Source organism: Phacochoerus africanus, chromosome 5 (assembly GCF_016906955.1).
Source record: "Phacochoerus africanus isolate WHEZ1 chromosome 5, ROS_Pafr_v1, whole genome shotgun sequence".
Taxonomy (NCBI): domain Eukaryota; kingdom Metazoa; phylum Chordata; class Mammalia; order Artiodactyla; family Suidae; genus Phacochoerus; species Phacochoerus africanus.
Genome location: NC_062548.1, coordinates 44,724,525 through 44,749,339, shown reverse-complemented (window position 1 = coordinate 44,749,339; position 24,815 = coordinate 44,724,525). Strand labels below are relative to the sequence as shown.

At 61.6% G+C, this 24,815-nt stretch overlaps 3 protein-coding genes and 1 long non-coding RNA gene across 9 annotated transcripts; 2 read left to right on the top strand and 2 right to left on the bottom strand.

Moving 5' to 3' along the window:
• Positions 1–435: 435 nt before the first annotated feature.
• LOC125127601 (uncharacterized) lies at positions 436–3,050 on the bottom strand. 2 transcript variants are annotated; one of them, XR_007134997.1, is made up of 3 exons: positions 2,462–3,050; positions 950–1,001; positions 436–866 (listed from the first exon to the last, which is right to left on the bottom strand). It is a non-coding gene; the product is annotated as an uncharacterized LOC125127601 (long non-coding RNA). The 2 variants fall into 2 exon arrangements; XR_007134996.1 differs by lacking the exon at positions 950–1,001.
• E4F1 (E4F transcription factor 1) lies at positions 2,794–13,012 on the top strand. Of its 4 annotated transcripts, none has more exons than XM_047780864.1 (14): positions 2,794–3,219; positions 5,587–5,741; positions 6,796–6,898; positions 9,535–9,728; positions 9,850–9,970; positions 10,054–10,206; positions 10,304–10,473; positions 10,742–10,951; positions 11,247–11,355; positions 11,465–11,682; positions 11,844–12,042; positions 12,120–12,259; positions 12,330–12,392; positions 12,480–13,012. In XM_047780864.1, exons 1-14 carry the CDS (start codon positions 3,060–3,062, stop codon positions 12,834–12,836), a joined length of 2,352 nt encoding a protein of 783 aa, XP_047636820.1. In that variant the 5' UTR covers positions 2,794–3,059; the 3' UTR covers positions 12,837–13,012. The 4 variants fall into 4 exon arrangements, with proteins under 4 accessions (XP_047636820.1, XP_047636822.1, XP_047636819.1 ...); XM_047780866.1 differs by having other exon boundaries at positions 3,012–3,219; positions 10,742–10,942; positions 11,250–11,355; XM_047780863.1 differs by having other exon boundaries at positions 3,012–3,219; positions 10,742–10,942.
• An 859-nt stretch (positions 13,013–13,871) lies between these two features.
• Positions 13,872–17,573, top strand: DNASE1L2 (deoxyribonuclease 1 like 2). Its single transcript, XM_047780868.1, has 7 exons — positions 13,872–14,310; positions 14,403–14,491; positions 14,586–14,669; positions 14,742–14,842; positions 14,911–15,023; positions 15,113–15,364; positions 15,685–17,573. The coding sequence occupies exons 1-7, from the start codon at positions 14,080–14,082 to the stop codon at positions 15,736–15,738; spliced, it is 924 nt and encodes a 307-aa protein (XP_047636824.1). The 5' UTR covers positions 13,872–14,079; the 3' UTR covers positions 15,739–17,573.
• Positions 16,833–24,572, bottom strand: ECI1 (enoyl-CoA delta isomerase 1). Of its 2 annotated transcripts, none has more exons than XM_047780869.1 (7): positions 24,493–24,572; positions 24,284–24,397; positions 22,219–22,346; positions 19,893–20,039; positions 19,109–19,230; positions 18,861–19,039; positions 16,833–17,317 (listed from the first exon to the last, which is right to left on the bottom strand). In XM_047780869.1, exons 1-7 carry the CDS (start codon positions 24,542–24,544, stop codon positions 17,151–17,153), a joined length of 909 nt encoding a protein of 302 aa, XP_047636825.1. In that variant the 5' UTR covers positions 24,545–24,572; the 3' UTR covers positions 16,833–17,150. The 2 variants fall into 2 exon arrangements, with proteins under 2 accessions (XP_047636825.1, XP_047636826.1); XM_047780870.1 differs by lacking the exon at positions 16,833–17,317 and adding an exon at positions 17,818–17,847.
• Positions 24,573–24,815: the final 243 nt, after the last annotated feature.

Below are 24,815 nucleotides of genomic sequence, written 5' to 3'. Positions count from 1 at the left end.
CACTTGGGTCCCAAGTCTACGTAAAGTCCACTCTGGATCCTTTTGCCCCCCAACCCCCTGAGGCAAAGCCAGTATCTTCAGTGCACTTAGGGCCTTGCTGGTTCACCCGCAGCCTGTTCTGCTGGCCTGAGAACATCTGGTGGGCAGGGGCCATTGTCAACAAGGGAAAGGCATGCAATGTTCCTGCCTGGTGCACCCACTACCTAGGAGAGGAACACCTCCCTCCCTGTGACTTCTTCTTCTTTTTTGCTTTTTAGGGCCACACCTGCAGCATATGGAAGTTCCCAGGCTAGGAGTCCAATGGAAGCAGCCACTGTTGGCTTATACCCCAGCCACAGCAAGGCAGGATCCTTGAGCAAGGCCAGAGATCGAACCCGCATCTTCATGGATCCTAGTCAGGTTCATAACCTGCTGAGCCACAGCGGGAACTCCTTCTTTCATTTTTTAAAGTTTTATTGAAGTATGGTTGATAAATGCAATTGTTTTAGAGAGGATTTCTGAAATAGAAAGCATACGAGCCCGGAGAGTGCAGGCTGTCTGTCTCCCCTGGGCCAGCTCCTCCTTGTGCCCACCCACACCTAGGCCGTACTGTCTTTGGGATCCTTCCCCACGCTGTTCCTGTGGGGATCTGCCGCCATCTCTCGAATGCTGGCTTTCCCCTTAATCCTTTGGGCAGCCTCAAGTGGGGTGTTCTCCTGGCCCTGTCTTCCCAGCTGCCGCCAGAACCGTCGAGCTCCAAAACGACCCAGCTGGTCCTCTCCCGGTTTGTCCCTCTCAGAGCCCATCTCTCCTGGATCTTCCTTGTGGACACAGCAGTCAGAGGGACCCTTCGGAAACGCTGACCAGCACTCACTCTGCTTAAACCCCTGGAATGGTGAATGAGCCCCCTGTAGAAAGCAGCCCCACTGTTACCCCCGCCTGACCTCTGGCGACGTAACCTGTGCCTCACCCTTCTCGGCTCCTGCCAGGCCAAGGGTCCTCGCTTTCCCAGCTGGGCAGCCCTGACATGGAAAAAATACCTGCTTGGTGCCCTTTCAGGGCAGAGCTGCCCACTCCCTGCCCGGGCCATTGTATCTGTGCTGGGGCTCCCCTGGAGACTGGCCTTCTTGGAGTAAAAATGGCATGTGATTCCCCTGAGTCTCTGGAATCCAGCTGAGCCACAGAGAATAATTGAGCTGGGAGAGCATGCCCTATGGGTTTCTAGCCCATGACTCTGGACAGACTTGAGTTGGAATCTTTGGTCTGCCCTTGAGCAAATGTCCTATCAATTCTGTGGCTCAGTTTCTTCATCGTTAAAATGTGGATGAGAGAGTTCTGGTTGTGGTTCAGCAGGTTAAGAACCTGACTAGTATCCATGAGGATGGAGGTTTGATCCCTGGCCTTGATTAGTGGGTTAAGGATCTGGTATTGCTGCAAGCTGTGGTGTAGATCCCAGATGCAGCTTGGATCCAGTGTTGCTGTGCTGAGGCATTCGACCCCTAGCCCAGGAACTTCCATTGGCCACAGGTGCGGCCATAAAAAGAAAAAAATAATTAAAATAAATAAAAGCACTTAGCTTCAAAGACTAATTAAATACTACCTGAAAAAGAATAAAAGGAGGCATTCCTGCTGTGGCACAATGGGATCAGTGATACCTTGGGAGCATTGGGAGGCAGGTTCCATCCCTGGCCCAATGCAGTGCGTTAAGGATCTGGATTTGCTGCAGCTGCGGCTTAGGTCATGACTGCGGCTCAGATCTGATCCCTGTCCTGGGAACTCCACATCCTGCCAGGCAGCCAAAAAAGAAAAAAAAAAGAAAAAAAAAGAATAAAAGGGACTTGTACGCACACATTCACAGCAGCACGGTTCACAATAGTAGAAAAGGTGGAAACTACTCAAATGTGCAAAAGGAACCAAACTGGCCTATTCATAAAAAGGAATGAAGTACTGCTGCGTGCTACAATGTGGACCATTGGGAATTCCCGTCGTGGCTCAGCCGAAACGAATCTGTCAAGTATCCATGAGGACACAAGTTCGATCCTCGGCCTTGATCAGTGGGTTGCAGATGTGGCTTGGATCTGGTGTTGCTGTGGTGTAGGCCAGTGGCTACAGCTTGGAATCGACCCCTGGCCTGGGAACCTCCGTATGCTTCAGGTGTGGCCCTAAACACACAAACGAAAACCAAAAAACCCCATTATGCTAAGTGAAAGAAACCCGATGCAAAAGACCATGTGTGTCATTCCATTTATGCGATATGTCCAGAAAAGGCTAAGCCATGGAGAAAGAAAGTAGTTGCCAGGGGCTGGCAGGGAGGGGAGACGGGGGAGTGACTGGGTACAGGTTTTCTGTTGGAATGATGATGACTTCTCAAACTACATTTCGGTGGTAGTTGCACGACACTGTGTACTGTCACTAACAGTAAATTCTATGTGTACTTATCACAACTAATTAGACAAGAGAATAAAAGTCTTAGGGAAGTTACCCGTGAGCCATCCCCAACTCGGGGGTTGTGTCGAGGTCGCTGGGTCAACATTCAAGGGAGATTCTGTCGTCCGAGAAGGGATCGGGGACGGGCGGCGAACATCACTCTACCGGTCTCAGTTGGAGCGGTGTCCTGGCAGCGGCCCTCAAGCTCATATCCCGGCGGGGCACCCGTGGCTGCACCACCAGCTCAGGGCTGGTCAGGTGGCGCTGCCAGTCCGCCTCGCCCCTCTTAGGCTCTCGAAGCTCTCGGAACCCAAACCCAGCGCTCCAATCGTCAGGGTGGCCCAGCCCCTGCCGGGCCAAGCCACGCCCCTAGGGCCTTCCACTGGCTCCGCCCCTCCGCCTGTCAGTTCGCTCCACCGTAACCACACCCCTCCCAGCAGGCCCGACCCGTCTCTTCTCACCTAGGGTCTAGCCCCACCTCTGTGGTTCCAGGCCACACCCTCCGCCGCCCCCCGCCCCCGCCGCCTGCCCATCAAACGCACCCGGGCCCCGCCCCATCGCCCTCCGGTCTGTTTCTCTCGCAGGCCTTGGCGCGGCCCGTTGTTATGACGACACGGTCGTAAATCCGCCATCTTCCTGCGGCGCGTTGCGACATGGAGGGCGCGATGGCAGTGCGGGTGACGGCCGCGCATACGGCAGAAGCCCGGGCCGAAGCCGGGCGGGAAGCAGGCGAAGGCGGGGTTGCAGCGGCGGCTGCGGCGGCTTTGGCGCCCAGTGGCTTCCTCGGCCTCCCGGCGCCCTTTAGCGAGGAAGGTAACAGGGCCGGACGGGCCCGGGAGCGGCCAGGGTGGGGGCGGCTCAGACCGGCTGCCGGAGGCCCGGGTAGCCTGCGCTGCGGGCGTGACAGGCCTTTCCAGACCCGGTTCTTTGTGGAGCTCACGTCCTCCCAGGGCCCCTCACAGCCTTGCACGAGCCCCCGGGTTCCTCGGAGCCCCGGGCCTCTCCTGCGGGACGCCCATCACCCTCTTGGACCTAGGTGCCCACCCACGAATACTCACAGGTGTCCAAGCCACGGGGGCTGTCCGTGTAGATGTCTGCGACCGCCTCTCCCGCCAGCCCTGTTCTCAGGCCCCCGGCCTGGCCCCTCTCCGCCTCCGTGTCTGGGCAGGGCCCTGCCCTCCTCCAGGCCCCCTCCCACTGCATCTGACAGGTCTCTAGGGCCCTGGCCGGGGTGTGGCTGGAGGCTCCAGGAGGGCGGGGCATCGGGTCTCTCTAGCCCCGGTGGGAGGCAGCAGAGTCCAGTGGTGGAAAGCTGCAGGGCGCTCTGTTCCAGCCCTGCCCCTTCCTAGCTGTGTGATCCTCGGCAGCTAACCACACACCTCTCTGGATCTCCATTTCCCCTTCCAGAATGGGGATACTGCTGCCGCAATACTGTATTGAGCCCTTTTTCATTCTCTTATTATCATTCCTTCTGTTATTGCTGTTGTTATCATCATCCCCATTCCCATTTTGCGGATGAGGAAAATTGAGGTTCAGAGATGTGAAAGTCACCAGGTCCCTCAGCTCCTAAGTATCAAGGACTGACTGGATGGATGCCAGGATTATATGACTCCTCTGCCTACTCGCTTAACTTCTGGGCTCTGCCACCTCAGGATGGGGTGAGGATCAAATAAGAGCATCATGTGAATCTCTGAGAACAGTTCCGGGGACACACGGAGGGCTCATTCACAGGGCACAGGTAGCTTTTGGAGCCAGAACTGTGCTGTCTACTTTCTGAGCTTGTCCCAGGGAGCTGTAGACTGGGGCCGGGCCGGAGGGGGTTGGCTGGTGATATTAGGGTGGGGGTCTCTGTCCCCACAGGATGTGTATTCTCAGCATATTTTTTCTTGTTCTTTCTTATTCCAGTTTGGGGAGGGGCAGTGCTACCCGGGAAGGGTCTCTTTGGAGGTGGCTGTGCCCTGCTGGGCTTGTCCATGGCTGGGCCTGTCCCCTTCTGTGGTGGGGAACATAGCAATAGCAACGCGCTGGTGCCAGGGCAGACTCCATGAGGGGGTGGGAGGGTTAGGAGGGGGCTGGCACCTCAGGGCTTGGCTTGTGACTGTGAGCCATCTGGAAGGAACCGCCCTCTGTCAGGTGGCCTCTTGTGGGCGAGTGGTTTGGCCCTCTGCTCAAGAATTCAATAGTCATTAGCTGGGCTCCTCTAAGCGCCAGGCTTGGGTTTGCCCCTGATGTGGGACTGCACGTGAGCTAGCGGGAACTGACAGACTCGTCCGAAAGCAGAAGGACTATCTCCCCATCCCTTGGTGCAAACAGCAGCGTGTCTGGGGGTAGACCCTCAAATTCAGGCTCTAGCCCCAACACTCACCAGCTGGATGGCCTTGAATCTCAAATTGTCTTTCTAGAGCGGCAGTAGTCATTTCCATTGCCTCAAGGTTCTGGGATGTAATGATGTCCCCAGTAAGGTGCCTGGCACGCAGCCAGGGGTCTCGGGCTTGGGGCAGGCCTGGCTGGTGAGCGCAGATGGTGAGGGGCTCAGGTGCCATGGCCCTAGGGTGTTGCAGGCTCTCCGGGAAGTCCCACCCTGGGTGTCTTTGCTGGAGTAGGGAGGTGCTGCCTGCTTGGAACTGGCGAAGCACTAAGAGTGAGAAAGGGGCGGTCACGGGTCGGGGGCCCCACCTCCCCCACGCCTGTTGAGGGCGGTCTCTCAGCTGGTCCTGTGGCCGTCAGCCCACCCCCTGCCCCCGACTCCTGCCTGCACATGCACACTGAGTCGGCCCATTTCACGGATGAAGAGACGAACCCAGACATGGTCAGTGAGGTGCCTGAGGGCACCTGCCAGCCCTGGCAGTCTTGAAGATTCTGCCCTGTCCCCAGACCAGCTTGGGTGCACCCCTCTGCTTCCCAGCTGCTGCCTGGGCCTCTCCCCTCCTCTCTGAAATAGGGGGTTTGGGTTCCTGCCGCCCAAGCGTGTGGTCAGGGCCACTCCCTGCTGGACGCTGCTGTCCCTGGAGTTGGACACTACTGTAGCCCTCCCGAGGAGTGGGGCTGGTGCCCCGGGCACCCCAGAGTGTTCGCAGCCCCCTTGGGCCGGGGGACGGTGCCTGTGGCTCTGCTGTTGCTCGGGTGGATGTGGCCGGGGCTGCTGTCCCTCCCGGGCGCGCTGACTGCAGGCTTCCCCAGATGAGGACGATGTGCACAGATGCGGCCGATGCCAGGCGGAGTTCACCACCTTGGAGGACTTCGTTCAGCACAAGCTCCAGAAAGCCTGCCAGCGGGTCCCTCAGGAGGCCCTGCCCGCCACCCCTGCTGCCGCTGCCGCACTGCTGGGTCAGGAGGTGAGCCCCACCCCTCTGCCATCGCGCCTCGTGCTACCCCACCCCCAGCTCACCTGACAGCAGCAGGCGGGGGTGACAGTAGGTGGGCCGACCTGCACAGCTGGGTCCCTGTGTCACACCCTCCAGCTGGGGGTGGGGGACTCCGGCAGGCAGGGCTCTGAGGTTTCCTGGCTGCCCTGGGAGGCTGGCCTTCTCAGCAGCCTCGCGCCGAAGCCTGCCTGGTGGGGGCCTGGGCTTCCTCCTTTCTTGGAGCCCGAGGGTTGGTCCTGACTTGGGGGTATCATGATGGCGTAAAAACGGCCAGCTTTGTTGCACCGCACGTGCACTTGGGGGGAACACAGTCTTCCCGAGGTCCACGGCACCCCTGGGGGGCCGGCACGCTCATCATCCTTGTCCGGGAGTCGGAAGCGAGACTCTGAGACAAGTCACCCGCCTTGGGCGATCCTGCTGTGGCACAGTGGGCCCAAGCGCGTCTCTGCAGCAGCAGGATGCTTGTTTGATCCCCCGCCTGGCGCAGTGGGTTCCACTGCGTAGGTTGCAGCTGCAGCTCGGATCTTCTCCCTGGCCCGGCCCGGGAGCTCCATGTGCCTCAGAACGGTCAAAAAAGAAAACAAACACAGGAGCCCCTTGCCTCAGGTCACCCCGGGCGTGGCCCAGAGGACAGTAGGCACAGAGTTGTATCTGTGCAATCCCGTGCTCTGTCTCTGCCCCTCCTACAAGTGTCCTGGTAGGCCCCTGGCCACACATCCCAGGGGCTGGCGGGGGTAGCTGCTCACCTTCATCTCTTCAGAGCCAACTGAGCGTTAGCCTGGAGCTTCTGGTCACTTCGTGCTGGAGTCTTCCCTGAGGGTGCTCAGGGCTTCGCACGGGGCCCTTGGTGGCCGCAGGCATTAGAGGACGGGGGCTGAACCCCTGGGCCTGGAGTGGTGGGTTCAGGCTGAGAGTCAGGCTCAGTGTAGTGGGGGAGCGACCCTGGCCCCAGCCATCCCGCGTGGATGTAAACCTAGGCGCTGGAGCCTGCAGACATGTCTCTGTTTCCTGCCCACACTGGTAGGTGGAGCCGGCGGCAGGCCCAGAGGAGCCCGTCACCGTGGCCCACATCGTGGTAGAGGCGGCCGCTCTAGCAGCAGACATCAGCCACGCACCTGACATTGTTGGTAAGCCGGCTCTTAGGGCTGAGGCACCGGCGGCCTGGTCGAGGCTGGAGGCTGGGGACCTCTGCTGCCCATGCCCCTCCATGCCTGAGAGCCCCTGGGCAGGGAGGGTCCGTGGCCTCCTGTGCACTTTTCCCAGGGCACAGCCTGCAGGAGGAGCCAGCTCCGGGTACCAGCCTTGCCCTGCCAGGGAAGGGGCAGCCCAGAACCCGGGCAGCCCTAGGGGACACTCGGGCCTCAGGGAGCCCTCACTTTGTGCGTAATCATGGGCTGGCTGCCCTCTCCTGCTGCTTCCCCAGACTGTCTCTGCCCGGGTTCTTCTGGAATCTTCCCTACTTTTCTGCCAGCCCCCCACCCCTGTTCCTTATCCCACCCCACAGTTGGCTCTGCAGGGTCAGGCTGGGGTGTGCGTGGCGGCGCCTGCTGCTCCTGCTCAGCCCTGATCTGCTCCTTCACCTCCCCAATGCTCCCTCCCTCCCTCCCACATGGGGGTGTGGTTCCCACCTGGATTCTCACACAGCTTTGAAGAGCTTAGACGCCCAGTCTGGCTCTTTGATGTCTGGCTCACTGATGTTTGCGGGGAGGGCGTGTGGGGGTGTGGACAGCTCTGGATTGGGTCCTGTGCTCATAATGGGAGACAGGCGAGCGTGCTGCTGGGGTGTTCCGAGGGCAGCCCAAGGGAGGCTGGGCTGGGCTTGATGCCACGGGAGCTTGGGGAGGGAATGGGCAGGGGCCTTGGTGAAGTGTGAGTAGGCGCGCTGGACAGGAAGCAGGTTTGGGCAACAGATAGAACTTGGCCTTGGGACCAGCTGGGGCAGGAAGCGGGGGTGGAGGCGACCTGAGGGAGGGGAGCCTCAGAGCAGACTGTTCTGCCAAGGTCCCACCTCAGGGAGGTGGCAGGACACCTGTTCCGTCTCTGTCTTCATGCTGCCTTTTCCCCCAGCATTCCTGGGACAAGGTCGGCTGCCTGTTGATACTCTGGGATTGGGGTGTTGACACGTGGGGGGTGGGGCCCTGTTCCAGCCCTGGCGTGGCGTTTGGTTTCACGAAAACAGGTTCCCTGGGTTCAGGTGGCCCCCTGACTAGGCAGGCCCTGCCCGCCACCCAGTGTCCACCAGGCCCAAGCCCCTGGGGACTGTTCCCTCTGCTCTGGGGTTCCTCTCTGGGCACCCCCTGCCTCTCTTGCATCCTTGGGTGCTTCCCCTTTGCAGGCATCCTGGGTGCCCCACATGTCCCCTTGGTGTCATCCGCTTAGTGATCTGAAGCTTAGGGTTGGCCAAAGCCCTAAACCACCAACTGCTGGCATCCTGGGGCCTGGGTTCTCAGTCCTCACCGGGCCAGGGGACACAGGTGATGGGAGGCAGGGGCAAGGGGGCTCCAGGCCTTTCTGCCTCTTCCCTGGGAACAAACTTGTTATTTCTTCGCTTTTCTTTTTTGGCTGCCCTCACGGGATGTAGAAATTCCTAAGCCAGGGATTGAATCTGCACCATAGCAGCGACCCAGGCTGGATCCTTAACCCGCTGCACCCCAGGGGACTTCCAGACAAACTTGTAGTTTGGCCCTGGCTCAGGGCAGCCACGTTCCCCTCCCCTGACCCCTCCGTCTGCTGTGCGACCCTCACACTCAGGTCCTAGCCCGGCAGGAGACCCTGTTCTTTGTTGTTGTTGTTTGTCTTTTTTTGTGTCTTTAGGGCCACACCCACGGCACATGGAGGTTCCCAGGCTAGGGGTCAAATCGGAGCTACAGCTGCCGGCCTACGCCACAGCCACAGCCACAGCCACGCGGGATTCGAGCCGCGTCTGTGACCTACACCACAGCTCACGGCAACGCCAGATCCTTAACCCACTGAGTGAGGCCAGGGATTGAACCCACGTCCTCATGGATGCCCGTCAGGTTTGCTAACTGCTGAGCCACGACGGGAGCTCCAGAAGTCCCTGTTCTTTTGAAAATTCACATCTGGGCAGAGGAGGGTGAAGCTTCAAGCAGGCGGTGTGGGCACGCGCGAGATGCCCTTAATGGCTTCTGAGTCACGGCGCTTCCGTCCTGTTCTGAGAGAATGGCTTTTGTCAAAACATGCCTCCAGCCTGATGGAGACGGTTTCTAAGAAGTGCTTCACAGCTGTTGCTCACATGTCACTTTTTTGTGCAGAAATTGTGAAGTGTGTTTACAGCTTAGCTTTGCACATTGTCAGATTTCTTTCACACCCGTGTGAGGTGCAGAAGCCCAGCTGCCTTCCTCGGGCTGCCCTGGGCCGGTGCCTCACCTGCCTGCCTTGAGACTGAGGCTGGTGAGCGATTCCTAAGGCATGGCCTCCTGTGTGAACGGGAGCCGGGGCGGCGAGTGGGCCGCTGCAGCAAGCTGGCCTGTCTGCTGCCTCTGCCCGCTCTCTGCCCCTTGGAGAGGGCAGGACCCTGTGCACACCTCGTCCTCTTGTTTCAGGCAAGGGCAGCCCCGCTGAGCTTGCTCTGAAGGCCTGGAGCCCCCCGGCGGCTCCATGGAGTCTGGGGAGAGCCTCCCGCCCTTCCAGGCTGAGCCGGTGCTGCGTGCTGGCGCTGGGGGTTGGGTGACACAGCTGCCCTGCGCCCCAGGAGCGTTCCCGGGCCGGCACACCCAGGCTCAGCTGCTCTGCCTTTCCTCAGGTAGCGGACACATCAAAGAGGTCATTGTGGCCTCTGAAGCAGAGCCGGGGGACAGCGAGATGGCAGAGGCCCCGGGAAGCCCCCGCCATCAGGGGCCTGGGCTCCCTGGGGAGGGCGAGCAGGCCCAGGTCAAGCTGCTGGTGAACAAGGACGGCCGCTACGTGTGCTCGCTGTGCCACAAGACCTTCAAGACGGTGAGGCCCGTGGGCCACGGGCCGGGCCGGGGGTGCCGTCGGAGGGCGCTGCAGGGGGTGCCGGGCCTCCCTCCTGCTCCTGCCCAGAGGGCCGCCTGAGCCTCCCGCGCCTCCCCCGCAGGGCAGCATCCTCAAGGCCCACATGGTCACCCACAGCAGCCGCAAGGACCACGAGTGCAAACTGTGTGGGGCCTCCTTCCGGACCAAGGGCTCGCTTATCCGGCACCACCGACGGCACACAGGTGAACCCCACCGCCTGCGGCGGGAGCCCGCGGCTGCGGCATGTTTGCCGCTCCCGCCAGGGCTGACCGCGCCCTCTTGGCAGATGAGCGCCCCTACAAGTGCGCCAAGTGTGGGAAGAGCTTCCGGGAGTCGGGGGCGCTGACCCGGCACCTCAAGTCCCTCACCCCGTGCACGGAAAAAATCCGCTTCAGCCTGAGCAAAGATGTGGCTGTTGGCAAAGAGGACGCTCCCGCAGGTCAGTGTGGCGGGGGCTCCCTGCCCAGCCCTGGCTGCTCCCTGGGTGCCACCCTGGTCGGGTGTTTCTCAAGGCCTCTCTTGCTTCTGCCTTAAAGGGTCCAGTGCTTCCTCTGTGGGGACTGTCACATCATCGTCGGTGACAAGCGAGCCCATGGAGACATCACCCGTGATTCACCTGGTGACAGACGCCAAGGGCACTGTCATCCATGAAGTCCATGTCCAGATGCAAGAGCTTCCCCTGGGCATGAAAGCCCTGGCCCCGGAGGTGGGGACAGGTCAGGGGTGGCTTTGCTCGGGCACCAGGCTCTGTTCTGGGCACCGGCCCCAGCCGGGACAGCCCTGACCTGGGCCTGCTTGCCTGGCACTGACTGGTTGCGGGGGGTAGGAGGAGGGGAGACGCAGGGCGGGTGGGGGAGTGTGAGCTGGGGTGAGGTGGGCGGGCGAGGGCCGGTGGGGCGGCTGTGGGGTGCGGTGGGAGGGAGCCGTGTGCGGGGCTGCCTGGCCAGCCCCCGTCCCTTCGCCTCTGCCTGCAGTCCCCAGGCCCCGAGGACCTTCCCAGTTCCGGGGAGGGCAGCCGTGAGAACCTGCTGCATCAGGCCATGCAGAACTCCGGCATTGTCCTTGAGCGCGTGGCTGGGGAGGAGGCTGCGCTGGAGCCGGCCCCTCCCACCGCCTCCAGTCCCCAGCCCCTGGGCGATGGTCCCCCAGAGCTGCCGCTGATGGAGGTGGAGCAGGTGGAGACAGTAGGTGCCTGTGCTGCTGGGGTGCTTCTCGGGGGTGGGGGGAGGTGGCAGCTGACTTTGGGTAGGGAGTCACCCTGCTAGCTTGTCCGTCACCAGCCTCCTTGCTCTGCTACCCGCGGGGTGCCGTGGCATCACTCCGCAGTGACCTTGCCCCCTGACCAGTTTACTGCCATCCCTGGGCCAGGGACAGAACCTCCCAGGGTGGGGGGTGTGCTTCCGTCTGGCATCCTTGGTGCTGCTAGAGCCCAGCCTGAGTGGGTATAGTGGGTGCTGGAGGTGTGCTGTGGTCTTCCAGCAGATGGCCAGCCAGGCCTCAGCTGTGCCCAGGACCCACCCGTGCCCTCAGTGCAGTGAGACCTTCCCAACGGCGGCCACCCTGGAGGCCCACAAAAGGGGCCACGCAGGTGGGTGGTGGGAGGCGAGGGTGTGGATGGCCACCTGGGGGCTGGCAGTGGGTGGCCAGGGTGGGGCCCTTGGGTGGCGGTCCTGGCCTGAAGTGGAGTGTGGCCCCAGGGCCGAGGCCGTTCACGTGCATGCAGTGCGGCAAGGCCTTCCCCAAGGCCTACCTGCTCAAGAAGCACCAGGAGGTGCACGTGCACGAGCGCCGCTTCCGCTGTGGGGACTGCGGGAAGCTCTACAAGACCATCGCGCACGTCCGCGGCCACCGGCGTGTCCACTCGGACGAGAGGCCCTATCCCTGTCCCGAGTGCGGCAAGCGTTACAAGACCAAGGTGGGCCCCTGGCCCCCGCCTCCCCACGCCCTCCGCAGGCTCCCGCTCCCTGAGCTGGATCTGCCCCTGATTCCACCCCCGCCTGCTCAGCCAGGCCCGGCCCCTCTGGGGGCGCTGGGGACGCCGAGGCCATGCCAGCCTGACGGTGGGTCTCTCTGCAGAATGCCCAGCAGGTGCACTTCCGGACGCACCTGGAGGAGAAGCCGCACGTGTGTCCATTCTGCAGCCGAGGCTTCCGGGAGAAGGGCTCGCTGGTGCGGCACGTGCGGCACCACACAGGCGAGAAGCCCTTCAAGTGCTACAAGTGCGGCCGAGGCTTTGCCGAGCACGGCACACTCAACCGGCACCTGCGCACCAAAGGTCGGCGGGGGAGGTGGTGGTGAGAGGGCCGAGGGGCCGGGGCCGGGGCCGGGCCATGACCGAGCTCCCCGCCGCAGGGGGCTGCCTTCTGGAGGTGGAGGAGCTGCTGGTGTCGGAGGAGAGTCCCGCCGCCGCCACCGTCCTTGCCGAGGACCCGCACACCGTGCTGGTGGAGTTCTCGTCCGTGGTAGCCGACACCCAGGAGTACATCATTGAGGTGGGTGTGGGGCCGCTGGGCCGGGCCGGGCCCGGGGGCGGGACGGGCTGACCTCCGCTCCTCCGTCCAGGCCTCCGCAGACGACGCGGAGACCAGCGAAGCCACGGAGATCATCGAGGGCGCCCAGACGGAGGTGAGGGGCTGGGGGCGGGTGGGCGGGCGGCGGGGGCAGCCCGGGCCCCTCACCCGGACGCCTGGGCTGAGCTGCAAGCCCCTGTAGGTGGACAGCCACATCATGAAGGTGGTGCAGCAAATCGTGCACCAGGCCAGCGCCGGCCACCAGATCATCGTGCAGAACGTGACCATGGACCAGGAGGCGGGGCTGGGCCCCGAGGCAGCCGCCGCTGACACCATCACCATCGCCACCCCCGAGAGCCTGACGGAGCAGGTGGCCATGACGCTGGCCTCGGCCATCAGCGAGGGCACTGTGCTCACGGCCCGCTCGGGCACGCGCGGCTCCGAGCAGGCCACTGTGACCATGGTCTCTTCGGAGGACATTGAGATCCTGGAGCACGCGGGGGAGCTGGTCATCGCCTCGCCGGAGGGCCAGCTCGAGGTGCAGACGGTCATCGTCTAGCCTGGCCGCCTGCAGGGTCCTGGTAGGCTGGGCAGGGTGGGGGGCGAGGACCCCGAGTCCCCTGGCCTGTGCCCACCTGGCGGAGTACAGGGAAGGTGGGGCGAGGTGTTCGGAGGGGATGTGGGGGTATAAACATACAGAGTTTTTGGTTGCTTTACAATAAAACATGAAAACTGGCTGCTTGTGGTGTTGGGGCAGCCTCGGGGCTGGTGCCACTGCCCTGGCAGGTTCCCCCGTGGCAGCCTCCGCCTGCCCAGGCCTCCCTCCAGACTCTAGTGCCTGGTCACCCCACAGGGCTCCTGACTGGGCTGGCGGCACCTCGGCGGTGTGTGGGTGTCATTGGCATGTGGACGGGCAGCCTCCCGCCACTGCCCTGCCCATTAGGAGCTGTGACCCCAGCTTCCTGAGGCCCCAGGGAACGTGGGAGGGGTTGTTTGTTCCCCGGTCTCCAGCTCTGGGGCCCCCCGGGGGCCGGGGAATGAGGCTGGGAGACCCGGGAGCCTTGGCTTTTCACCCCGAGGTAACAGCGTGTAGGAGAAGCAGCAGATGCTGGGCCACAAACGGGGCTGGTCTCTCCCGATTGTGTGTGTAGCTTCCCTGAGGGAGGCAGCTTGGGGAGGGAGGCTCCGGGTGACCTGGTTTCTAGGGGCAGGAGAAGAACCAGATGCCGACCATGGCATGGCTGGCCCTCCTCCCCAGTCCTGACGCAGCTCTGGCTGGCAGGGCCTTCCCTTGCTGACGGGCTTGGGGACGGCAGAGCAGGCTCAGTGCATCACCTGCTGCCCGGCCCGGGAGTCTGGGGAGGGGAGCTGAAAGTTACTTCATCCAGCTTTGTGGAGGGGGCGGGACAGCACAGCCCAGCCCCTCCCTGGGCCAGGGCTTCAAATACCCACCGAGCTGGGGTGCCAGAGGTGCTTCTGGGCCAACTGCAGTCTGGAGCTGCAGACACACCCCGGCCTGGACCTCCCCTCAGACCTCTCCAGGGACCGGGATCCTGAGCCTGTGACACAGCCTCTCCACATCCTTCAGGTGAGTAGTGGGGCGGGTGCTGAGCGGGGGGCTGGATGGGATCTGGGTCCTAGTATTTGGGCCTCAGTTTCCCCAGGGAGTAGGAGGATGGCCATGGCCCTGAGCCGAGAGCATCCCCCTGGGGAGACTGGAAGAGCCGCAGTCGAAGGATGTGCTTTGTGCCAGCCTGTGGTGGGCGGCAGATCCTGCCTGGCCCTGGGGCCCTCGCAGCAGGATGGAGAGGGGTGGGCTGGTTTGTCCCGTTCCAGGTCCGGGCTCACACGGCCCATGTCTGTCCCTCGAAGCCTGCCCGCTCCACACCATGGGTGGGCCTCTGGCCTTGCTGGCCGCACTCTGGGCTCTGGGGGCAGCCAGAGCCGCGGCGCTGCGCATCGGAGCTTTCAACATCCAGAGCTTCGGGGACAGCAAAGTGTCAGACCCGGCCTGCGGAGGCATCATCGCGCAAGTGAGGCCCTGGTCCCCGGGCTGGGTTGCAGCAGGGCTCCAAAGCGGCTGACTTGCCGCTGGTAACGCCCTGCCCCGCCGTCCCCGCCCCAGATCCTGGCTGGCTACGACATCGCGCTGGTGCAGGAGGTGCGAGATGCGGACCTGAGCGCCGTAGACTCCCTCATGAAGCAGATTAACAGGTGTGGTGGGCAGGGCCCAGCGGTGGGAGCCGGGGCCACGAGCCCAGGTCCCCGATCGATGCCTTGATCCTGGGCCTGGCCTGCATCTCTGCAGCGCGTCCAGGCACGAGTACAGCTTCGTGAGCAGCGAGCCCCTGGGTCGGGACCAGTACAAGGAAATGTACCTGTTCGTCTACAGGTGAGGGGAGGGCCGCGGGGGCGGGGCAGGAAGGGGGCACGCTCAGGGTGCCCACCCACCCTCTGCCCCCAGGAAGGACGTGGTGTCGGTCATGGACACATACCAGTACCCGGACCCGGAGGACATCTTCAGCCGGGAGCCTTTCGTGGTGAAGTTCTCGGTGCCCCGCTCTGGTGAGGCCCCGCCCCTCCGCAGGCCCCGCCCCCGAAGGCCCCGCCCCTGACACCACCCGCTCCTGCAGCTGCCCAGGAGGTGGTGCTGGTTCCCCTGCACGCGGCGCCGCACCACGCTGTGGCCGAGATCGACGCGCTCTACGACGTGTACCTGGACGTGATTGACAAGTGGGGCACCGACGTAAGCCCCGTCCCCACGGCCCCGGGTCCCGGAAGGCACGCCTTGGGGCCCGCTGTGGCGGCGGGAGGCTCAGCTTCACTGCCTCGCAGGACTTGCTGTTTCTGGGCGACTTCAACGCCGACTGCAGCTACGTGCGGCCGCACGACTGGGCGGCCATCCGCCTGCGCAGCAGCGAGGTCTTCAAGTGGCTCATCCCGGACAGCGCCGACACCACGGTGGGCAACTCCGACTGCGCCTACGACCGCATAGTGGTCTGTGGCTCCCACCTGCGCAGGAGCCTGAAGCCCCAGTCAGCCGCCGTGCATGACTTCCAGGAGGAATTCAGCCTGGACCAGAGTCAGGCGAGTGTGGGGTGGCGGGGGCTAGAGGGGCGCAGGGTCCCAGTGTTTCCTGGAGTCCGTCAGGCCCCGCCCCAGTGCACCTGGCGCTCCCCTCCCTGCGCTCGGCTCGAAAGGGCTCACAGGGGTTTACTTTTGACTAAATCCAGCACATCCGGGATGGCAGTATAGGAAGCCCAAGGCCATGCTCCCACCCCACCTCGCAGGCCTGCCCCCCAACCCCAGATGCGCTGGGCCCCCTGGGGGGAAGTTTTCTGGGGTGGAGTGGATGGAGGTTGGGCTCCTTGGCAGGGCCTCTGAGGCTGGGACCCTTCTCCCTCCAGGCCCTTGCCATCAGTGACCATTTTCCTGTGGAGGTGACCCTCAAGTCGCACTGAGCCCTGCGGTGCAAGCCCCATCGAGCCCTTCCGGGCAGCCAGCCAAGCCCAGTGAGGCTGCAGGGTGGCATCGGCTGGCCTGGACAAATGACGGGACCCTCTGAGCCCTTTGCCCGTTTGTGAAGCGTGCTGCCACCACCCACCTCGGGGGGTTGTGAGAAACACCTCGCAGAGCGCTGGGCACTCGGTAAACACGATCCAGCACGGGAGGACTGTGCCCAGCCCAGCCACGTTGGCGCTGACACCTCCATGTCCTTTCTTAGGCCGCAGCCCTCTTGGGGCACAATCCTTGGTCCTGCAGCCCAGCAGGTTCCTGGCCCAAGTTCCCTTAGGGGACAGGGACAGCCCGGCCTGCCCATTCCATGTCCTGCTGGGAACTGGCCACCTCCACACTAGGCTGGCTCCAGAAGGCAGCCCCCGTGCTCACGTGCGTGGAGTGTTAATGCCCAAGGCCCACCTCCCGGACCACAGGGCTCCTGCTCCAGCCTGATGCCCAGGCACACGGGTGTGCAGGTCAGGAAGGCTGGCCGCCTGCCCCCAGCTGGTTGGGGGCCCTCGGACATGTGGAGCCCCCGCCGTGGTGAGCAGGTAGGCTGGGCCGAGATCATACCCCTGGAAGTCGACAGCACACTGTGGTATGGCCCCTTCAGCCAGGCCTTCCTGGGCAGGGGCCATCAGGGAGGAGAGTGGCCTGTGCCCCGGACAAGCTCACTGCCTAAGGATTGGGAGCAAGCAGAGATGGGTACACAGGGTAACTGACAGGGGCCCCCTGAAGTTTCTGGTTTTCGAAGCAGCTCATCTTTGGCAGGATTTGGGAAATGGCCTGAATTACATGGGAGGGAAGGACCTTATTTCAGAAGTTTGGACAAGCTTTTCTTGCTAGATCTTTCCAACGTGAGATTTAGGACACTAGCAAGGTAAAACGTCTCGCAAGAAATGCCTCCCTCATCCCTCTCCAGGTCACCCCCACTTCTCCGAACACGCCTTCCACCCCAACGTGGCGCAAGGCCTTTCCCCTGGCGGGGTTTTGGGTGACTTGTCAGGGCCCACAACTCCCTGGCCTCCTGCCTCCAGCAATCAGGTATTCCACCAGCTGGGGATGGGAAAGCCAAGCACTTTATTCATCTCTGGCAGAGGAGACACTGGTGACATCATGGGGGTCCAGAAGGCACCCCCTGCCAGTTAACGATGCCCGGATCAAGACACTGCTTGCCAGTTGCGACCCCTGCCCACCCCCCAGGCACAAAAGGCACTCGGGTGGGGACCAGCCTTGGGGCTGTAGCTGGGAGGAACAGGGTCTTCTAGGAGGATCAGAAAAACAAAGCTGCAATTACTTCTACGTGGCAAAGTACCTTATTTAGATTCCTTGGGACCGCAGGGCCCCCCAGAAGGGTGCAGGGGCCGCTGGGCCCTCAGCCTTTCTTTTGTTTGAGCTTTTCTAAGTATGTCTGCAGGGACTTTTGGATGGCATCTTTGGAGATGAAGCTGACGAAGTTCTGGATGTCGGCGTCGCGCTGCTTCAACAGGTGGTCTGCCGTGGCCTGGCGGATCATGCTCTTGGTCAGCTGCCGCGCGTGATCTAAAGAAAACAAGGGCCACGGGGGAAGACGCGGCTGTGGCACAGTGGCATCAGTCCCCGCCTCTTCAAGAGAGTGCCAGCAGGAGCTCTGCCAGAAACCTTAGAACGAACACGCTGTTCCCTACGGCCCGCCAGTTTCTCTTAAGAGCACAGAGGATGACTCTGTAAAAACTGCCTTTGTGACGTGTTATTTTCCCTCGAGTATATTGCTGGGGACATTTTTTCCATGCCATGAAAATATTCTTTTGCACCCTAATCAATGGCTGCGCAGTATTCAAGCCCCTGGGTCAGGCAGTGGCAAATCTGCCCCCAAGAGCTAGGAATGGTTTTATGTTATTTTCTCTCTTTATGGCTGCTGCTGTGGCACATGGAAGTTTCCAGGCTAGAGGTCCAATCCTAGCCACAGCCACGTGGGATCCGAGCCGTGTCTGTGACGTACCCCACAGCTCATGACAACACCAGGTCCTTACCCATTGAGCGAGGCCAGGAGTCAAACCTGCATCCTCATGGATACTAGTCGGGTTCTTAATCTGCTGAGGCAAAAACAGGAACTCCTGGTTTGGTTTTTATAGATGAAAAAAAAAATTAAAGGGTCATATTTTGTGATATGAAAACTGTATGAAACTCCGAATTTAGTGTCCCAGGGAGTTCCTTCATGGCTCAGCGGTTAACGAACGCGACGAGGACCCATGAGATTGTGGACTGAAGCCCTAGCCAGGGAACTTCCACATGCGGTGGGTGCGGCCCTGAAAAGCAGTTTTATTGGAACACACACCTGCTTGGTAGCGCACGTGCTCCGAGGCCGCCCTTGACCTCCAGCACTGAGTGCCATAGTTGTGGCAGAGGCTGTGACCAACGAAGATGACAGTTTCCCTGGCTCTTTAGACACTATGCTGCTGCCAGCCCTGGTCTCTACCGCAGCCGGTGTGAGCAGCCCTACTTCCATACCCCAGCTGTCTTCGTTGTGGCCTTGTTAGGAAAAGGGTCCTTGTAACTAAGTAACTTAGTTACTTGATGTAACTAAGACGAAGTTGGAGTTCCCGTGGTGGCGCAGTCGTTAACACATCTGACTAGGAACCATGAGGTTGTGGGTTCGATCCCTGGCCTCGCTCAGTGGGTTAAAGATTCGGCGTTGCCATGAGCTGTGGTGTAGGCCGGCAAATTGTAGCTCCAATTCGACCCCTAGCCTGGGAACCTTCATATGCCGCAGGTGCGGCTCTAGAAAATACCAAAAAAAAAGACAAAGTCATCTTGGATTCAGGGTGGGCCCTAAATCCAGTGATAGGTGTGCTTAAAAGGAGAGGGAGGTGTGAGACACAGACACGGGAGGGAGACGGCTTGAAAAGGCGCCACTGGGGCGGGTGGGGGGGTGCAGCCACCGCCAGGGAGGCCCAGACACTCCCTATTGTGAATAGCTCGTTAGTGAATTACTTGAGGGCTTCCTGTCTCACCAGGAGCTTCAGGGTGGGGAGGGTAGGGGTGGGGGCCTGCCTGCCTCCTGTACCCACGGAGGTCAGAGGTCGCCCCTCCCTGGGCTCCTCACCTGGAACGGCCAGCCACTTGGCCATCACTGAGAGCGTGGTGCTCAGGAGCTGGTCCTCAGGCACCACCTGGTCCACCATGCCCACCCGGAGGGCCTCTGCTGGTGGCAAGAGTGACCCCAGCTGCAAGGCCTGCTCCGTGGCGCGGTGCCCGATGGTGTTCATGATGCTGTCTTTGAACCTGGAAGCAGATGGCATTCAATGGGGGCTCAGGGCTCCCAGTGGGGGTGGGCACAGCCCCCGGCCTTACCAGAAGGGGGCGACGATGCCCAGCAGGGTCTCATTCAGCCCCATGAGGTACTTGGGGTTGTCAGCCAGGACCCGGTAGTCGCAGGTGAGGGAGAGGAGGCAGCCCCCAGCCGGGCAGGCTCCCTGCGGGGGAAGTGAGGCCACAGGCTTGCTTGGTGCTGCCACAGTGGTCGCATTCCAGAGCCAGGGTCCTGTGGCGGGTGCCTGCAGCCCCGCTGTGCGGGGACTGGGCGCAGTGGTCGCGGACCAGCAGGGTAGCCAGCTCACCTCTCAGCCGCGTGGCAGAGCAGCAAGCGCCTCAGCTCTCATAGGCTTGTCCAGACCCTCAAATACCCAACAAGTACCTAGCCCGGGCTGTCACCTCCTGCCAAGCCCCACAGGGCCTGTCGCCGTCTCCAGCAGGAGGTCCTCAAAGCTTAGCCTCCCGCTGCCCTCATCTTATGCACCCCCGCGGTCCCCGACAGAGGTGGCAGGTCACTGCCAGCTGCTGGCACACCCCGAGGTCTTCCCGTCTCTGGCCTCGGCCCCACCCCTGCCCTCCCCAGGTTAGGCCACAGTGACGGTCCCCAAATGTGGATCTGATCCCGCACCCCCATACGCCTCTGGCCAGGCCCTGCCCCTCATCACCTGTCTGTAAGGGTGTGTTCACCTCGGATCCTCCGAGGGGCTCCCCGACCGCCCCCTTCCTCTCTGAGGGCTTCTGGAGGCTGGGGCCACGTCCTCGCCCCACCCCGAGGGCTGGCCCCCAGCAAGCCAGCGCGGCCTCTGGGTGGCGGGCCACTCACGTTGATGGCGGCGACCAGCACCAGGTTGGACAGGTAGAACCGCAACCACATCTCCTGCACGGCCTTCCAGAACTCGGCGTAGCGGGCCGGGTTCCTCCCGCACAGCTCCCTCAGGTCCAGGCCGCTGGAGAAGACATTGGGGCAGTCCTGGGAGGTGGGGGGCCAGCCCCGTCAGAGGTGCCCCCGGCTGCGGGGGCGTGGGCGGAGCGGCTCCTGCTCTGAGCCCCCTGCAGGCCTGTCTCCTCAACCTCGTCCTGCCACGAGCTCCTGCCCCCCCCTCCGCCACCCATTGACCCTCAGGTCAGTACAGCTGCTCGCAGAGGTTGGGCAGGTGCACGGCCAGTGCCATGGTGCCAGCGCTGCAGGGCGGCCAAGGCAGAGGCATCTCCTCTGGATGCGAGAGGGCAAGCCGGTCATCCCAGCCTGGGAGTCCTTTGTCGGATGGACTGGGGGCAGGGGGGCGGCCCTGGTCCGTGACTTCTGTGATTGCACAACAGGTCCGTCACAGCCAACCTCCGTCCCCAAAAAGGACAAGGTCAAGCCCGCACCCCAGGACCTGCGACCGTGACCGTATTCAGAAACAGGGTGTCTGCAGGAGTGACCAGGTTGGGACGAGGCCACACCAGAGTGCAGGGATCCTAAATCTGGACACACAGACACAGGAGAGATGGCCATGTGAGACAGGGAGCGGCCACCAGGAGCCCCCAGAAGCTGGCATAAGACAAGGAACGGTTCTGTCCCCAGAGGAAGGGCTCTAGATGTACACGGCCCTGCAGACGCCCCAACTTTGAACCTGTGGCCTCAGGACTGTGAGGGAATACCCGCCTGCTGTTCTAACCCCTGAGCCCTGGGGGTCCTGCCGCCGACACAGCAGGTGTGCAACACAGAACACAACGCATGGACAGACACGTTTCTGGGGAGACGCTGCTGCAGCGGGGAGAACGCGGGCTTTGGAAGGATGACTGCTCTGTCCCTAAACACAGGTTAGGGGCCCCGACAATCATGGCTCTTCCCCTCTTTCATTCCCAAGGGCCTGGTTCTATCACTTTTAGAGCATGATAAAGAAAATGCCATGCTATGAAATGACATCTTTTTTTTTTTCCTTTTAGGGCCGCACCCGCGGCATATGGAGGTTCCCAGGCTAGGGGTCGAATCGGAGCTGCAGCCACAGTCATGGCAACATGGAATCCAAGCAGCATCTGCGACCTACACCACAGCCCACGGCAATGCCAGATCCTTAACCCACTGAGCAAGGCTGGGGATTGAACCCACATCCTCATGAAGCCTAGTCAGGATCGTTAATGGCTAAGCCATGACAAGAACTCCCTGAAATGATATCCTCAATGGAGTATTTTCAGAAATGACGCTGGGTGAAAAGCTGGAGGTGGGGCAGACAGGTCCCTGGGATTACCTGTCACCAGCCCCTCGTGATCGACGCCCACCACATGGGTCCCACCCTTGCAGTAACACAGCCCACTCACTTCTGTGGGATGGGGCTGGGCTTGGATCTGCAAACCCCAGCCTCATGGGACCTGCTGGGAGTGTGGGTGAGGCTGGCCTCTGAGGGGCCCTCCCCGGGCACAGTGAGAGTTCCCCATCAGAGGCAGCTGGGCCTCTAGGCCGCCCTAGGGCAACCTGAGGTTTAAGAAAGCAGGTGCAAGCCCACAGCGGTGCCTCCAAACATGAGAGAGACAGGGATGGTTGGCTTCCTGCTCCTGTAAAGGCGGCAGGGCCCAGTGTCCCCCGTTTCTAATACGTGGTACTCAGCCTGGGGGACACGCGTGCTGGTTGAGGTCCCTCCTAACTTCAAAGGGGACTGCGGGCTCTTCCTGACCCAAGAGCCCTGTTGTCACCAGCGTTTTCTGGCTTGTGGGGGACAGTGCTCACGTTCCCCTCGAGAACTCAGAGGGAAGACGCCCGCCCTCTGAGAACTCGACTCTGCAGAGAGAGGAACGGAGAGCACGGTTCTGGGGCAGCCCGGGCGCATGGCACAGGAAGCTGCTGCCAAGTTGGCACAGGGTCTACCCTTTGTGGAGTCCAGGGGCCTTCAGGTGATCCCCAGAAAGATGTTACCGTCCTCAGGCACTCCGTCCTGAGGTGAGGTACGTGCCCCGGGGGCCAGCCCCACAACCAGGAGGGCCTGAGGCGGAGCAGCTGTCTCCTGTGGGAGAACAACCGGTCCATGGCCATGGTCCCCCTGAGCCCCACGACGAGCCCCAGCCAGGACGACAATCCCCAGAAGGCCGGGGGGTTCTCCGCACCACGGGACGGGTGGTCTGGACTCTGATCAGAGACGGCGGGGCCCCGGGGGCTGAGGGGCACCCACCGACGTCAGGATGACACCACGGAAGGCCTTGTCGTTCTCCAGCTTCTCCAGGCTGATGACGAGCTCCGTCAGCAGCTCCAGGCTGAGGCTGTTCACCGGGGGGTTCCTGAGCTTCATCACAGCGACCCCTAGTCAGAAAGCCACGAGGACAAAGCTCTTGCCCAGCCCAGTGAGGTCCCCCCAGCATCCTGCCCCCTCAGCCGGGCCACGGGAAGCTACATGGGTTTTATTGGCTTTGAAGTGAGGTTCACATAAGGTGAAATTAACCATTTGAAAGTTAATAATTCAGGGAGTTCCCATCATGGTGCAGTGGTTAACGCATCTGACTAGGAACCATGAGGTTGCAGGTTTGATTCCTGGCCTGGCTCAGTGGGTTAAGGATCTGGTGTTGCTGTGGCTGTGGTGTAGGCCGGCAGCTACAGCTCCGATTAGACCCCATATGCCATGGGTGTGGCCCTGAAAAGACCAAAACCCCCCCCCAAAAAACAACAAAAACCCCAAAGTACCTTTTCTACCTCTTCAAAGGCAACCCAACCCAACCCAACCCAACCAAACAAACCCTTTGGAGACTTTTAAGAGGTGTTCTCAGGGGCCGGGTAGGAGTGATTTCACTTGTGGCTCCTGCTTTAATTAAAACAAGTATCTGGGAGTGCCAGTAGTGGCTCAGCAGAAATGAATCTGACTAGCATCCATGAAGACGCAGGTTTGATCCCTGGCCTCGCTCACTGGATGAAGGATCTGGCCTTGCCATGAGCTGTGGTGTAGGTCGCAGATGTTGCTCGGATCCCAAGGTGCTGTGGCTCTAGTGTAGGCCAGTGGCTACAGCTCCGATTTGACCTGTAGCCTGGGGACCTCCATCCGCCGTGGGTGTGTGCCTAAAAAGACAAACACACACGCACAAAACACCCAAGTATCTGCTGGGCTCTGTATTACTAAAGCTGAAAACACTGTATACCAAAATACTTTGTTATGTTTACATTCCAATTTAATAGCTCCTGATGAAGGAGCACATGCTCCAAAACTTTATTTTTTTGTCTTTTTGCCTTTTCTAGGGCTCCTTCCTGCGGCATATGGAGGTTCCCGGGCTAGGGGTCGAGTCGGAGCTGCAGTCTCCAGCCTACACCAGAGCCACAGCAACGCAGGATGTGAGCCGCATCTGCAACCTACACCACATCTCAAGGCAACACCGGATCCTTAACCCCTGAGCAAGGCCAGGGACCGAACCCGCAACCTCATGGTTCCTAGTCAGATTCGTTAACCACGGAGCCACGACGGGAACTCCCCCTTTTTTTTTTCTTTTTTGTCTTTCTGCCTTTTCTAGGGCTGCTTCTGCTGCATATGGAGGTTCCCAGGCTAGGGGTAAATTGGAGCTGTAGCCGCTGGCCTACGCCACAGCCACAGCCACAGCAACGTGGGATCCAAGCCGTGTCTGCAACCTACACCACAGCTCAAGGCAACGCCGGATCCTTAACCCCTGAGCAAGGCAAGGGATTGAACCCTCAACCTCATGGTTCCTAGTCGGATTCATTAACCACTCTCCCACGACGGGAACTCCTAAAACTTCAAAAACAGAAACATTTTTTATCTTCAGTGAAGTTGGGGAGAGGCTCTCAAACAGACTATTGACCTTTAACACTTGGACTCAACAGAAACTCTGTTTTCCTTTTTACAGAAGTACTTGTGGCATAAGAAGTTCCCAGGCCAGAAGTGGAATCCAGCCAGCCAGCACCACAGCGGATCCGAACCGGATCTGCGGCTTCTGCTGCTGTGGCAATGCTGGACTCTTGGCCCACTGAGCGAGGACAGCGATCGCACGTGCATCCTCACAGACTCTATGTCGGGTTCTTAACCCGCTGAGCCACAGAGGGAATTCCAAGAAACTGACTTTAAAACTGAGCTTTATCTCGCAGCCTTTCCAAGTTCGATAGCTTTCACTGGGTCTGGATGCCGGTTCCGGGCCCGTGTGGCGCGGGCTCCGCCGCCAGCGGCCGCCGCGTCGTGTCCTGCCTCAGCACCTGCAGCAGTCTCTCGGCCGCCGGGATCCCGCCGCGATCCGGGCGCTTACCTGCGGCCGCGGCCGGCTCCACCAGGACGTGCTGGCTCCCGAAGCGCCGCGCGCCGTTCCTGATGCCCGCCGCAGCCTCCGTCCGTCCGAGGGCCACGCCGCGGAGCAGGGCCCCTGCGAAGGGCAGCGCGAAGCCAGTCAGCCTGCCGCCCCACCGGGCCAGGCCCCCGGCCCCCGGCGCCCCGGCCCCCCGTGCCCCGGGCACGCACAAGGGCGGAGCAGGGCGCGCGCCGGGAGGCGCAACACCGCCGTCAGCGCCATCTTGACCGCACTGAGCGGGGTCGCGGCCTAACCGCCCCGCCCCTTCCGGCTCAGCCGGCCCCGCCCACCTGTCCTGGCCGCCCCCGCCGGAGGGCGGGCCGGGCGCGGCCGAGGTCATCGTCTCGGCCAGCGGGGAGGCGGGCCAAAGGTGGCCGGTACTTCACCTTCACCCATAGCCGCGGGCAACTGCACGTTAGCTGCCGAGAGGGTTGCGAGCTGAAAGGGTTCTAAGGGGGTTTGGGAACCCTGGCGAGCTGCCTTCTAGACTCAG